The 15,704-nt window shown below is 37.8% G+C and overlaps 1 protein-coding gene across 1 annotated transcript in view; it reads right to left on the reverse strand.

The window, feature by feature from the left end:
• BBX (BBX high mobility group box domain containing) overlaps positions 1-15,704 on the reverse strand; it is a 124,935-nt gene that overhangs the window by 73,633 nt on the left and 35,598 nt on the right. The window contains exons 5-6 of the mRNA XM_007946567.2: positions 4,999-5,079; positions 1,900-1,974 (exon numbers count right to left, since the gene is read on the reverse strand). Of these exons, the coding sequence (XP_007944758.1) occupies positions 1,900-1,974; positions 4,999-5,079 (156 nt within the window). The remainder of the gene's footprint in view (positions 1-1,899; positions 1,975-4,998; positions 5,080-15,704) is intronic.

Genomic DNA, 15,704 nt, shown 5'->3' on the forward strand with positions numbered 1-15,704 from the left:
GGGAGAATTCTACTCTGTACACATGGGGGTCTCCATGAGTCAGAACTGATTCAATGGCACTCAACAACACAATGAATCTGATGATGGTGTGGCTTCAATAACATTTAATCACATTCTGAGTGGTATTAACTATTAGAAATGCAACAGCTGAGACATCCAACATTGGACATTTTAAATTAAGTTAAATATTCTTGGTAGTTCATGCATCCCTAAATATAAGGTGTGTCAAAAATAAGCTATTACTTTTCTAATACTCATGCTATAGCATATAGAATCTAATCAAGCAGAATACATGGCAAACATTCTGTTTTGAAGGAAATGTTTTCTGAAAAGTTGGACGGGATTGGCTAAGATATCAACATCAAAATTACATTTAGTGACCATGCCAAATTATTTTTAACTCTTGAAAAAACTGTCAGTGTCAACGATTGGGGCAAAGCAAGAAAGTATTGAACAAAACTATTTTCCCTAGACAGTGGAAGTAACAGCTTATCTATCTGGAAAACTGTAATAAAATCTTAATTTATTCAGATTCATCAAGCAAATTGTTCTTTATGAGATGATAACTTAATATGATATTTTTGTCACTAGTCTTATAGATAGCCCTTGTCAGCTAAAGCAAATACTGTGGCACAAGAGCTGAACAGATAAACAGGCCCACGGATGGCATAATCCCATGTTGACATAAGTGTCCCAAGAGAAAGCAGCATTATTTAATTTTTTTTCCAGTATGAGCTTAAAGTAATTTTCTCATTTTCAAAGTAAAATGCTGGTTTTTCTCCTGCCAAAAGGATATCATTTTACGTTTCATTTATGTAGCACTTTCTAATCAAATGAATCAAAGTAATTTAATTCATCAGTATTAAACAGAACAGTCTTGCTTACCATTTCCTCTCAATCCTATAAAAAAATTGGTTAGTTTGTGATGTGTACTTTTTGTTGGCATTAGTAAGAAGAGGGAAAAAAAGGAGGGGGGAACCTAAAGCAGATATCATTTTATTTCATTAATTGTATATATTCTATTATTTGTCAGACAGTATTCAAAAAGAGCATATGACCAGGCTCTTACGTCAAAATCAACCATATCAGATTTTCCTCCTCATCACACTGACCAAGAAAATGCTCTCTAGTGTTCACTCATTCTCTGACTGACAAACCAAAGAAATCTGAGCCCTGACAAGAGTTGACCTGATCTAAGCCTGGGATTAAAACCAAACGAAAAAACCAAACTTACTGCCACTGAGTCGATTCTGACTCACAGTGATCCCCACTGGGTTTCTGAGATTGTAAATCTTTACAGAAGTAGATTGCCCCATCTTCCTTCCATGATCCAGCTGGTGGGTTTGAACCGCTGACTTTCTGGTTAGCAGCCAAATGCCTTATCTACCACCAGAGTTCCTTAGCCTGGGATTAAACACTAATGAAAATATCAGCTGAAGCTCTATCACACTAAAAGCTAAGTCATATTTACCACTACACTGGTTGTAAACTGTGAGAGTTTATTCATAAATTACAGTATGTAATTTAACTATTGTAAAAATTTAATAAGTCAGAATCTTTTGGACTTCACATGACAGCAGTTTTCCTAAGCTTTTAAAATACATTAAAAACAAAGTAGAATGAAATAAATGAATTACTGGTAGCTGTCTCTTCTGAATGAACTCTTTAATGAATGTTTATATAATGGGTAGAAAATCTGCCCAGTCCAGAGCTGACTGGACTATGATTACACCAGAGGCAGCAAAAAACAATACATATTCTGTTATGTGTATTATATTAATAATGGCAGAAGGCATCCCTAAAGTTCACTAAACATTATTAAAACTCCATTTCAATATCTCCAGAGCCCAACAAGTTTCTGGAGCACAACAAGCATGAAAAAAAAAAAAAAGGCCATACCTCTGCAAATTGAAACAAGGCCGATGCCTGACACTGTTTTGAGGGTGCATCTGACTGGGATGTACTTGAAGATATCTGAAAGGGAATAAGTAATTGTTAAGGCACAAGGTCATTTGTCATATCAGACTTGTATTCTACCATATATTTCCACTGTAGACAATGATAAAGATTAAGACTGAGTCATCATCCTCAATCCCTTTTAAAACAACAATATAAGTGATAAAGGAAGACAAACGCCATGTTTCTAAAAACAGAGGATTGAAAGAGCAAAAAAGACTGTGTTTGGCTCATTTGCCTTGTTCCCTGTAAGGTTATCACATATGTATCAAGTAGCAGATCAGGAGACCTGTTGAAATGAATTTCCTAATTCCACTGAATTAAAAAATAGTTATTAAAAGCAAGAGGCTGCAAGTAAAGCCAGCCACTTTCTTCCTTACACAACACCCCTGAGCTGTTCTCTGCACAGAGACAGCTGTGAAACAGTGCTGGAGACATGTTTGGATGTGGGTCAGGGTATCTGGGATTGAATCTTAACTCTGCTATTTAACTGCTACATGACCTAGAACTGCTCACTTAACCTTTCTGAGACATATTTCCCAACTGTAAATTGATGATGATCCCTACTTCACAGGATCATGGTGAGAAGAAAAATAAGTCATAGTATACATTGCCTGGCATGGCACCAGAACTCAATTAAATGTTCACTGAATATGAATAGCATTATTTTCATTTACAACAACTTGCCCTCTCCCACCCAGGACAAGCACACACACACTTAGGTGTCTGAGAGTGGACAGATGATATTGCCACAACATATTCATTCAACTAGTAGAGATCTCTTATTTCCAGTTGGTAGTTATAGTAGCATCATTAAAAGTTTGCTCTGTGGGCCATGTGGAAACACTTCTCAAGGAATTTTTTTAGATCAAGGTTACTTAGTAATTTTGGTTCCAAAGTGTACACATCCTCTATCTAACTACAGAATAAGGTGTTTGTGAGTCATGAGAGCAGAAAGTCTAAGCCTTGTAATTCAGCACATTCCCAGACTCACAAAAGTCTTTTTCTTCAATTAACTGTGCTCACCAATTCCATCAAATTATACTTACTAAGCAATAAATGCAGCTTAATCATAACTCTAATCACAAAATCATTTTTTTTCCTCTTAATTAAATTAAGGTAATTAAGAAAAAAATGAGGCCAGTTGGTGATGCAGTATCAAAGTGATGTTGAAGGATGAGAAAGAACTGGTAGAGACTGAATTATTGATTTTGTTCACTGCTGAAGCCATGAGGAAAATTTCCACTTCACACTATCTTTTGAATCAGACAGATTCCAAAGAATGAGTTTCAGTAAAATTAACAAGCTCTAAACTTTAGAAAATTGTATCTAATTTAACAAATTAGACATAAACAAACCATTATGAATGGTTAAGATTTATCCAAGTGTTTTGAACATACTCATGGGTGAAAGTGTTCTACACTTTTGTTTATCAAACCATGAAACCTATCATTTCACAGACTTTGAATATGAATCCACAATTATTTTTCTGAAGACCTGGAAATTATAAATTGGGTAAGTGTTACTTTATATATTCTTTTTCATTCCTACAAGTCCTCTGTAAAAGTTATAGAAACTAAACACTTAAAAGGAAATAGCTAATCTTTATTTTTTTCAAGGATTAAATTAGATGGTGAATAGAACCAGTAGTATAATTCATTTAGATGTCTGTAAAGCATTTCACAAGTTCTAAGGAAAAGGATGTTTTTATAAATTAATATAAAGGAAAAGGAGTCAATTAAGTAAAATGACATGAATAGGGAGCTGCTAGAGAAATACTAGATTAGAGACACCTTATATAAAAGAAGATAGGGTCAGGGATCTCCTTGGAATCTTAAATGTACTATAAAACCCACAAAAATGCACAAATGCCAACACAGTCACTATTTAACCTAAACTAGACATCCCATTAGGTCTTTAGGGGTTCAAGGGTAACTGGTTAACCATCTCTGCTTTCAAAGTTCTGAACAGTATTTAACAAGTTTATAATTTCTGTCAAAAAAGCAGTGCAAAGGAATCTTCTATTATACTGAATTCTTGTGAAAGAATATAGACAACAACAAATTCACAGCAGAGCTCACACAGAGGCAGAAAGGGAAATGGTAGATAAGAAGTATTATATAAGCTAAATATTGTACAACATTCTGGTGATATCAGCAAGGCATTTTGGTATAATATAAACAATGCCTTAAAGAAATGGCCTAATGTACCAATGTGCAAAATAGTTTTGCCAATGAAATGTTAAGGAACATCAGGAAGGGCATGGGGGCAGGGGTTGGGGTGAGCAGGATGAAACTAAAAATACGCTCCCATCATACAAAACTGTAACATGGCAGGCAAACATCAGGAAGGACGACAGTGGTAGAGAAGGTCCTAATGAAAGACAATTCAAATGATCAAGTGAGACCAGGTGGTTGAAAGTTTAGAAAAAATTAATCAATGATGGCTCCATATTGAGGTCTAGGATAAATGGAGATATTTTGGGAAGTAGCCCTAACCTCTAGATTCGATACCAAGGATAATGTGCCTTTCTGTATCATCGCTTTGAACCAGTGTCGGAGACATACTGAGCAGAGCATCTGACACAAGACTTTGAAAACTGCCCCAACTCATTGCATATGAATATGTCAAGTAAGAGAAAAGGAAAGCGTGCAGGGGAAGGGGAAAATGCATAGCCAATAACTATGATTTGATTCTTTCAATTCATCAAAATCAAAACGTAATGAATAACTAAGTTCTAACAATTCAATCATACTCCTAATCTTACTAAGCTATGAATTAAAAATAAGTGATGAAGTTTAAGTGTAATAATACTCAGTGTGACTTAACAACAAGCTTCTATCAACATAACTGTAGCTACTCCTCAATTAAGAGACTCTGGAGTTCTAAAAATGTCTTTTCTAAAATTTGATTCTATTTTCCCATTTATGAGTAATTGAAATTGAGTGGAGCTCTTCACTCCTTTCAGTTACTGTCATAAGCCCACATTAAGGCTTGCTTTACAACCTCCTCATTAATTAAGTATAAGATGCAATACATCACCTCAGCAAACTGAAATAATGGTGACTTCTGACGAGATTCAGGGGATTCTGGAACATCAGGCCTGCAAGTGCCCGAGGATACCTAAAATAAAGAAGGATGGCATGAAGGGTCACAGAAACAGCTTATAGAAGCCAACAGAAGACAAAGGTCATCTAAAATACAACTATCTTGAAGACACTGAGGCTTTAATTCCCCATTTTGAGGAAAAACTATTAAATTATTATTATTTTATTATTATTCAACTATTAAATAATGCCACATTAATAATAATAACTAATAGTAAGAAGTACACAGCATGATGAATCTTAGAAAGATTAGTATTTATCTAAGAATAATTTATATGGTGATGCCCCTTTGACTGCTTGTATATATACCAATAGTTTTTCTACTTCTTTTATGTCTGTGTTCCCCAATATTCTGTATCACCTATAACAGACTTACAGTCTTTTAAGACTTAGAACATAAACAAGAGCTGGCAGTATGAACAATTTTGAAAAAAAAACTAAAGTTTTCTTGTGTTTATATACATGCCTGATCTTAAAAAGCTTAGTATTTACCTAAAGGTCTTTTTCATGTTTTCTTTTATCTTACTTAGTATATTGAGTAAACATTCAATGCTCTGCTATCTTCATTTGGAGGAGCTGTGGTGAGGTAGTGGTTAAGCACTTGCCTGCTAACTAAAAGGTCAGCAGTTTGAACCCACTAGCCAATTTGTGGGACAAAGATGAGGCAGTATGCTTCCATAAAGATTTATAGCCTCAGAAACTCTATGGGACAGTTCAACTCTGTCCTATTGGGTTACTATGAATCAGAATTAGTTGGAAGGCAATGGGTTTGACTTTTGGTATCTTCATTTTCTATCTTTGTTATTAATAATAAGTGCTAGAGAAATAGCACTGCTTATTTTTTAAAACATAAACTGCTATCAATTAAGCACTCTTCTCGGGATATACATTTGCTATTTGATATCAATGCTCAATTGACTCATTTTTGCAACTGGGTGACAAAATTACTTGGGCAGCCAACTGTAATTCCAAAGTCACAGGAGTCAAAGAATGTCAGAGAAGGAAGGATTTCATTAATCCTCTGCCCAACCCTTTCTCTTGTAGCAAAAGAAGAAATGGAGGTCCAGAAAAGTAATTTGGCCCCTCCCCTCCCCAACATTCACTAAGCCTCTTACCTGTTTTTCTTCATGACATTTAGCATTTAGTACCACAAGACTTAAAATATCTGCTTACTATCTTGTCTTTTCCAGGGGCTTGCTCAATGCAGGATCCCCAACACTGCCTGGGCACAATGTAGGTACTCAACAAGTATTTGCCAAATAAACTAATTAAAGTGGACAACAGAGGTCTTCTAAATCCCAAATCACTGTGCTCCCTTCCCCTTTCCTGAATGACAAGGTTACTGAGTCTTATTGGAAAACTTACCTTTTACTTTAAAAGTAGAAAGAAATTACAAAATGTTTTTTTAATTACTTGTTTTCTGATTGCAAAAAAATCCAAACTCACCATTGAAAATATAAGACACACATACACAAACAGAAGAAAAATCACTTAAATTATTACCACCCAAAGTTAAGCACCATTAATATTTTGTATATATTCTCCCAGCTGTGTATACATTTTTTTTCAACTAAAAGGAGATATTTATACTAAAGTTATAGAGTGTTCTTATTTTACTTCATATGTTAATTTCCTGCATTATTAAATAATCTTTTTCAATGTAATCTTAATAGCTGTATATTCAGGAGTTCTGGTGGCGTAGTGCCTAAGGCACTTGACTGCTAACCAGAAGGCTAGCAGTTCAAACTCACCAGCCACTCCTCGGAAGGAAGGCTGGGCAATCTACTTCTGTAGTGATATCACCTTAGAAATCCAAGGAGGAGTTGCTATCAGTTGGGTCCGACTTGATGGCAGTGAGTTTGGTTTAGTTTGGTTATGTGATTCTATTGGATATAGAATCCTATGGAACCGAGTCACTCAGGTTATGCTACTAAAAAGCATCTCACCAAATCTCTTCATTAGGCATTGAGGATCCGTTTCTCTAATAGACCATCAGGTAGGAGCAAGCATTTAAAATTTTAGTTGTCATCTTTGGATTTGAAAGAGTAATGGATACTTTTTTTATCAGTGACAAGCTCCATAGAGAAGGTGTAGAAGCTTTAATTAATTTGCCACTTGTGGTTTGGCTGCCAAAGCCCAACTCCCTTATTGCCACTTGATTATTTGACAAGTTGTGCCAAATGTCCCCCACAGTGTTTTCATTTGCTTCCCAAGAACTTGAAGCCAATGAGACCATAACATGCACTAAAAAGAAAGCCAAAAATTTCCTGAAATTAGTAACCATAAGGATTGGGAATGCCTTTATTTGAAGGTATACTTGAACAAATATATTGTAATTTAGAAATGACAACAACAGAAAATCAACACATGTACTTCCTGGTTTATAAAGAAGTCCTGTGTGTTTGGCTGCTAGATATGTTGGTAAATAATCAGAATTTAATTTAATATCAAGCTTAGAACTAAATAAAATTTAAAAAATATGTCTATAAAACTCTAGTGACAGAGGTTGTGTATGTGACAAAAATCCATAAATAATAATCAGAATCGAATGGATTATCATTTAGTGACACTGCATGAAGCCTATAGAACATATATTCTTATTAAAGATCTGATAACACATGAGAAATAGTTAGCATTTATAAGGAGATAAGTTACCGTAAAGGAGGTCTGGTGGTCTGAAACCACCAGCCACTCCACGGAAGAAAGATGAGGTGGTCTGCTCCCAGAATATTTATAGCCTTGGAAACCCAATGGAGTCACTATGACTCAGAACTGACTTGATGGCAGTGAGTTTGGGTTTCTTGGAAGTTACTCTAAGGCTTATAACACATTAATTATAAGAAGAAAATCCAACTTTCTTTTAAGTGACATGTATAGATTCTTTGACATAACTATACACCCAGTCGTAAAATTTAAAAGTAAAATGAATCCCTTTGCACATCTTTAGGATGGATGGTCTTAAATGAAACTTTCAATTTAAATGCACTATTCAAACGTCTTTATCAAGGTATCTGTCATCCTTCATATGTTATGTCAGCTGCAGCATGCAATCAAAAGATTCTACGCATATGTGTGTGTGCTCACCACGTACCAGACACAAAGCAGACGCTCAGCAAGTAGCTTTAAATTACTTGACTCTCTTCATGTGCATGGGAATATAAGAAAATTTTGATGACCTGGCCAGAAAGTACACACCAAAGACCACATGAAATAGTTATTCTTACATTAATACTGTGGATTTGCTATTTATCTTAAGTGTAGTATAATGGAAACAACATGTCAGAAACATGAGTTACTACTAAAACATGTGTTACCTGACTTTCTAATCCACAGCAAACTGGAAGCACTAAATCAGATGAGGCCAAGGGTACAGATAAGAAAGGTTTCGAAAGGAAAAAAACAAGGCCAGTGGTAGGTAGCACCAAATAGGAGGGGGAAGACAGGAAAACTGAGGAATAGACACAAATGTGCAATAAAGCACTGTAATTTATCTAAAACAAATTAAAGTAGGACAAAAAGTCCCCAAATTGTTTTTGGTCACCATAATGCAGTAATTATTATTTGTAACTATGATTCTACGTTGCCAAGCTAAGGCTAATATACAACATATCCTTTATTGTTGTTGTTGTTGTTGTTATTGTGGTTATGTGCCGTCGAGCTGGACCCGACTCATAGTGACCCCTCCTTGGGTTTCCGAGGCAGTATCTCTACGGAAGTAGATTGCCCCATCTTCCTTCTGAGGAGTGGCTGGGGTTTGAACAGCCAGCCTTCTGGTTAGCAGTCAAGTGTCTTTAGGCACTATGCTACCAGACCTGCATGATCTACATCATACACTGCCAGTTGCCATGCAGATGGTTCCAACTAATGGCGACTTGATGCATTCAGAGAAGAACTGCTCTACACAGGGTTTTCATGGTTGTGACCTTTCAAAATGAGACTGCCAGGACTTCCTTCCAAGGTGCCTCTGTGTTGGGTTTGAGCTGTCAACGTTTTTGTTAGTAGCCATGTACAAATTCGCTTGCGCCATCTAGGGACTCCATGTTAGATATATTCCCATTTAAAAATGTTGTTGTTGTTGTTGTTATGTGCCTTTGAGTCGGACCCGACTCATAGTGACCCCTCCTTGGGTTTCTGAGGCAGTATCACTACGGAAGTAGTTTGCCCCATCTTCCTTCCGTGGAGTGACTGGTGGGTTTGAACCACCAGCCTTCTGGTTAGCAGTCAAGTGCCTTAGGCACTATGCTACCAGCAAAATGTAAAAAGGGTTCAGTGACCCCCCAAAAAAACTATATATGTAGAACTCATTCTGAGTGCTTGATTAATGCAAGTATGTATATTTATATAAAACTAATACCCATACAAACATATTTGGTAATGAAATATGAGCTTCTTTTCACCTGAAAAGGAGGGGTTGTTTCCTATAAAAGACTCTTATTTCAGTAATGCTGTTAGTAATGTCATTAAACACTGTGAAATGTCAGAAATACTGTGTGGTGCTATGTCACCTGCTATTTGTTTTTAAGGCGTTTTAACTTACTTATTGCTATTAGGCAGGGCATGCTTTACATGTATAAACATCAATGCCATCAATATCTATTCCCATGCCAGAAGAAGCTTACTTTCTAAGTATAACAGACAGATTCAAAGAGTAAATTATATGTGTTCATTAATAATAAGGAAGGAAAAGATATCAAGTAAGTGGAGGTTAATTAAAAGGTAAAAAAAAACCCAAGATACTCTTCTAAAAATAGTCTCTGAAATAATCCACAAAGCCACTAGGTGTTGCTATATGCCCAAGAAAGAAATTAGCTAAAGGGATTTTAAAACCAAGTATTATTAACAACATATTCAAGTTACCTTAAACCAGTCCTCCTTTTGATTTAGCTACAATTCTCAATAAGGAAGGAAAGGGAATAATTGGTACAGTCATGCATTGTTTAACATCTACAATACATTCTGTGAAATAAGACATTATGTGATTTGGATGTAGTACAAACACCATATTATATACAGGCAGCCCCCAGATTATGAACAAGTTCTGTTTCTCTCTTTAAGTTGAATTTGTACATTAAGTTGGAAAAATTACGTATGGTCATATCTAAGGTCAGTTAGTAAAATGTTTGTCTTAGTACACAGTGTACCTTCTATGCTAAAGAGAAAAAAAAATAAACACTTCCAATACACTAAAATATCTTTAACATAACAATATAATAATAATAATAATAATAATGATGTTTTTATGTGTGTCACAAAGTAGCGCCTGCTTGTTATTATGAACCATTGTATATGTACCTTGAATTTTTAATACGATAAGCTTTGTGGGGACTGAGACTACAGACATACATGCAGTCTGACAACTGCCCGAACAGACATTATGAAGTACATGATTGTGTAATTGAGAATTACCACAAAGTAGTATTTTCTTCACAGGAACACTTCAGATAGTGAAAGTTATAGACATAAAATGTGATCTAGCCCACTGCTACGAAACAAGAACAAAGCAATGATGTGAACTATTCGTAGTCTGGAAAAATAGGTATTATCAAGAATCTGTTCCTACTTAGGGAGCTCTGGTGGCGTAGTGCCTAAGGCATTTGACAAGGCACAAGACCTATCGCCATATTCTGATGCATAATGATGAAGGCAGGGTCAATACAAGTGGTAAATGCACTAACTGTATCCTGAGCAATCACATACTCCTGCTCTTGGTAATTCAAACATTTATTGGTTATTGACTCACTGAACAAATATTTAGTAAGCACTTGTATGCCAGTACAAAGATTATTGCTTTCAATAGACTTACATTCCACTTGTATCTACTGTATATGCTGGGGAATGAAATGATGACTAAGGGAATGTGTCTGACCCTTAAGCTGCTTGAAAGTGAACTATAAGGAAATAGCTAGCTATTCATATAAGAAAATCAGCACATAATGGTGGAGTATTACAAGGCCTATGACAGACAGCGAATCAGCCTTCATTCTGCCTAGGGAAGGGTGGAAAAAGGAAGGAAGATGGGTAATATGGGATATGCTTGGAATGAACATGGGAATTTTCCTTGAAGAGAAGTGTGGCAATGAAGTGCTAGCAGGTTAAGGCAAGGCATGTTTTGAGACACAGTGATTTTCCAGAAATGGTTGAAGATGAGCATGATAGGGTAGTGAGAGACTGAGGAATTTGAATTCTATGCTAAAAAGGTTAAAAATGAGTTGGAGGCAAGAGAGAGCCAGCTGAGGTTTTTAGTTGATGAGAGATGTGTTCCATTCTGCCAGTGGAGTGCACGATGACCTTGGCTAGAATGACTGGAGGCAGAAGACTAATTAGAAGTTAAGGAAATAATCAGCTGAGATAAGAGATCCCAGGTAAAGCAGTGATTTTTTTTTTTTTTTTTTTTGGCCAGAATTTGGTAATTGTCCTGAAGGATGTCAGGGCTGAAAAGAGGGGTTGGACATGTTGATGTTTCTAAAGTAGGTCAAACCTTTACAGAGAGTGCAGTGTAGTTTATTACATGGTGTGGCTTTTCTAGCCAGAAGTCTATGAACTCCATGGTGGAATTTGCCATGAGCAACCAAGTAGCTCCTGATTGCTAAAGTTATGCACCTGGGGTATTTTTGTTGCGAGTGGCACTAAGCAATCTTCTGGGAAGTTCTCTCTCTCTCTCAGGTGTATAGAATTCTGATGTTGGAATTGGTTAGTTTGATCACTCTACCAGGCTCAAAAGGAGCCCTCCTAGGGGCAGAAGGAATCTCTCTCACTGCCAGCTGGGAGATGCGAGAAGAAAGCACTGCTGAGAGGGAGATACCGAGAGAAGACACACACTGCTGGAAGAGAGACATGGAGAGACACATGCTGTTGGGAGAGAGACTGAGAGAGACTGTTGCCTGAGAGATGGCAGGCTGAGAGAGTCTGAGTGTGTTCCTGAACTTGATTGTAGCTTGTTGCTTCCCTAATAAACCCCATAATCTGTGAGGCCAGTGCAGCAAATTATCGAACTCAGCAGAGAGGTGGTGGGTGCTGTGGGAGGAACGGTTGGTGTCAGGATTGCTGAAGGGGCTGGAGGGAGGCAGGATGTCTGGCCTTGCTGGGATGGGCCTTGGGCTACTGATGGTGATTCTGTCTTCTGCTTGAGCTGTTAGAGGAGGTCAGAAGATGCATCTTCCTTGCCCCTTTGGCAAATAGCATTCAAAAAAAGGTTTGGTTTTGGGGACCAAACTCACTGCCATTGAATGGATTCCAATTCATAGGAACCCTAATAGGGCTTCCAAGCCTGTAAATCATTACAGAAGCAGCCACCATTGTCTTTCTCCAGTGGAGCAGCTAGTAGGTTTGAACCACCAGCCTTTTGGTTAGCAGCTGAATTCCTTAAACACAGTGCCACCAGAGATCCTAGGTTTTGGAGATATAGGGGTCATTTATGGAAGATGGGAGCTTGGCAGTACAGGAATCAATTTTAAATGTAAAAATTCTGTGTGGCTCCAAGAGTAGATGATTTGATTCCCACTTTTGTTTAGCCTGACCCAGTCTTTTCTATAATTGGTGGCTTTTGCCAAGTATCATTCTATAATTGAGTACCCAAGTGAACATTTAATTTACATTTAAATGAGATGTTATTAAAGCTCTGAAATGGACTTGACCTTGAACACAGGTGAATTAAATGTAAGCACATCATATTCAGGTTAATTCCTCAAAAAAATATTTTTAAGAACTAAAATGAAACCCCTATTAATTAAATCTTAATTAGGTTAGAGGGAAACCTGAGTACTAAAGCACTGCACTTGGCTACCTGACACAAGTACAGTCCAACAGCTGAGAAGAGTACTGGGCTACCATGGGGAGCATAGCCCAAATTACACTATGCAGAGTTGAGTGTTCCCAAGAAAAAGAATCATCTGGCTGACAAAAGGAATACAGTGCTAGTTATAGACAGGGCATCAGGTCTATCTGGATACTGATTTTACTCCATGAGTACAGTTCTTCTACCATTATAAGCTATGTGGCACAGGGCTAGCATGGGATTCCAGAATCAGACTCTAGGTCAGTCTACAAAACTGATGCAGAAGTTGAGACAAATCACAGTATGTTTCTGCCTCAGTTTCCTCATTTGATAAAGTAGGTAGCCATGCTACCCTGCCTTCTTTTCAAGCACTATGAGAACAGAATGCAGGTGTATACAAACATGCTCTCAGTAATAACAAAAATGCCACCCTTCTCTTGGTGAGGAGGTTGCCACTTTTAATCTACCTGTACTCTATCTTCTCCTCTCTATCCCAGTGCTCTTGCTGCCCAGTTTTTACATTATCCCTTATCACCATCTCAGTGATGACTGAGGAGGCTCATCGCTGTCTTGAACAATGTCTTCATGAATCCTGGGGACTCACTGAAGATATATGTTGGCAATCAAATCTGATAAAAGATTCCTAACTCTCTGGGCTTCAAATTCAAGCCCCACTGCTGACAGAGACACTGAGTTCTTTAGCTGGATGGGTAGTTCCAGCCTAAACGGACAGTGAACAGTGACATAAAAGGAAGAAATCTCTATCTAGGAAGAGAGGAAGGCCACAGAATCCATTTGCCTAGTCGATGCAGAATATAAATATATTTCTGAAATGTGTTTAAAAGTTATAAAACTGGGAAAGGGAATAAAGGCTAGTCGGGGCCGACTCGACGGCACATAACAACAACAACAACAACAGGGGTGGGAGGAGGAGCTGGGGAAGGTTGGAATTCCAAGGCTTTAAATATCTTGGAATTGTTGTTGTTGTAGTTATGTGCCGTCGAGTCAGATGCGACTCATAGCGACCCCTCCTTGGGTTTCCGAGACAGTATCACTACGGAAGTAGATTGCCCCATTTTCCTTCAGAGGAGTGGTTGGTAGGTTTGAACTGCCAGCCTTCTGGTTAGCAGTCAAGTGTTGAATAGTCATATAAAAAACAAAAACCAAACTCACTAACATTAATTTGGATCCGACTCATAGAGACCCCACCTTGTGATTCCGAGTCAGTATAAATAGGGAAGTAGATTGCCTGATCTTCCGTCCAAGGAGCGGCTGGTGGGTTTGAACCACGAGCCTTCCAGTTAGCAGTCAAATGCCTTAAGTACTATGCTACCAGAGCTCCTGGAATATTCATATAATCTAAAAAAGCAAACTGTGGTAGCTTAAGGTTGTACGTCAACTTGGCTGAGCATGGTAGAATCTACTGGAGCAGCTCAGTAGCTGCTTTAAGGATGTGGGCTGCTTCCAATATATAAGCAGCAGCTTTGAGGAAAATCTCCAGTTAATGGCACGCTTGAACCCTGCATGTAGCCAACTTGTTGTTTAACAGCCTGCCATGCTCTGCTGATCTTGGAACTTTCAATGAACTTGAATCAATGGTCTGCCATGTGGTTTGGTCATATCGGAACTATGCCTTTTCATTTGTTGACCTTGGGTTTGTCAGCCTTGGCAACCAGTAGCTAGCTGCCTGAGTAAAGAGATGCCTTTATAGCGTCAGTGGGCTGGGAGCAAGAGGCAGAGCTGAAGCCCAAGGTCGAGGGGCTTTTGCCTAGCCCCTAGAGCCTGGTCCCTAGAACTTGGACTTCTAACCTCGAAAACTGTTAGATAATAAACTCCTGTTTGTTTAAGCCATCCTATTTGCGGTATATTCCTAGGAGTCAGAGAGGCACTAGGTAACCAAAACACAAACTAATTCAAATGTACCAGTGGGTAAGAAAATCATTCTCCACATTTCACTGATGTCAGGAAAGAATGGTAAAACATTTACTTTCAGTTTTATCTAAATCTGCGTTTTAAATTTAAAACTTGATGCTTAAAATATGGACATAACTGTTCATTAAACAAATTAGTAGTGAACTTTTCTCTATCTCAAATTTTTCCTATCTCATCATTTAGTGGAAAATAAATGACCTTAAATCCTAGTGTTATCACTGCCTAGCTCTGTGACCTTTGAGAAATTGATCTCCCTAAGCCTATATAGATCTCTGAGGGCTCTTGTGAAGATGAAATAAGATAATCAATGTAAAGTGCTTAGCACAGTGCCTGGCCCCCAGAAACACTTATGAAATGACCCTGCTACAGCTGATATTAGCATCACTAAGGGTGCAGCACAGGATGTCAGAGAAGTGACTGGAGTTGAGGTCGGGTCAGTGGGGCTGGAATCATCAATGTCCCCCTCTATGCTGCACAAAAACTAGAGGTAGTTATACTAGGTTCAAATTATAGCTCTCCACTACCTATCTGTATCATCTTGGGCAGGTTACTTAACCCTTCTCTACTCTGTGTCACCTGACTAAATCTAACCTGCTGCTATTGAGCTGATTAGGACTCATGGCTACCCCTTGTTTTACAGAGTGGAACTACTCAGTAGGCTGTAATCTTTATGGAACCGGTCACACCATGCCTTTCTTCTGTGGAGCTGATGGGTGGGTTCAAACTACCAACCTTTAAGTTAGAAGCTGATCATGAATTGCTTATACCATCCAAGTTCATGTGCTATTAACAGTTCAATATTTACATATGAGGTAAATAAGAGTTGCCTCATAGAGTTGTTGTGAGGATTAAGAGAGTAGATCCTAGAGTGGAGTAAGTGATCAATAAATGTTTATTGTTATAATCACTATGCTGCAGCCACTGGGGAACTACTG

This window comes from Orycteropus afer, unplaced genomic scaffold (genome assembly GCF_000298275.1).
Source record: "Orycteropus afer afer isolate SDZICR_OR568_19922 unplaced genomic scaffold, OryAfe1.0 scaffold00166, whole genome shotgun sequence".
In the NCBI taxonomy this organism is placed as follows: domain Eukaryota; kingdom Metazoa; phylum Chordata; class Mammalia; order Tubulidentata; family Orycteropodidae; genus Orycteropus; species Orycteropus afer.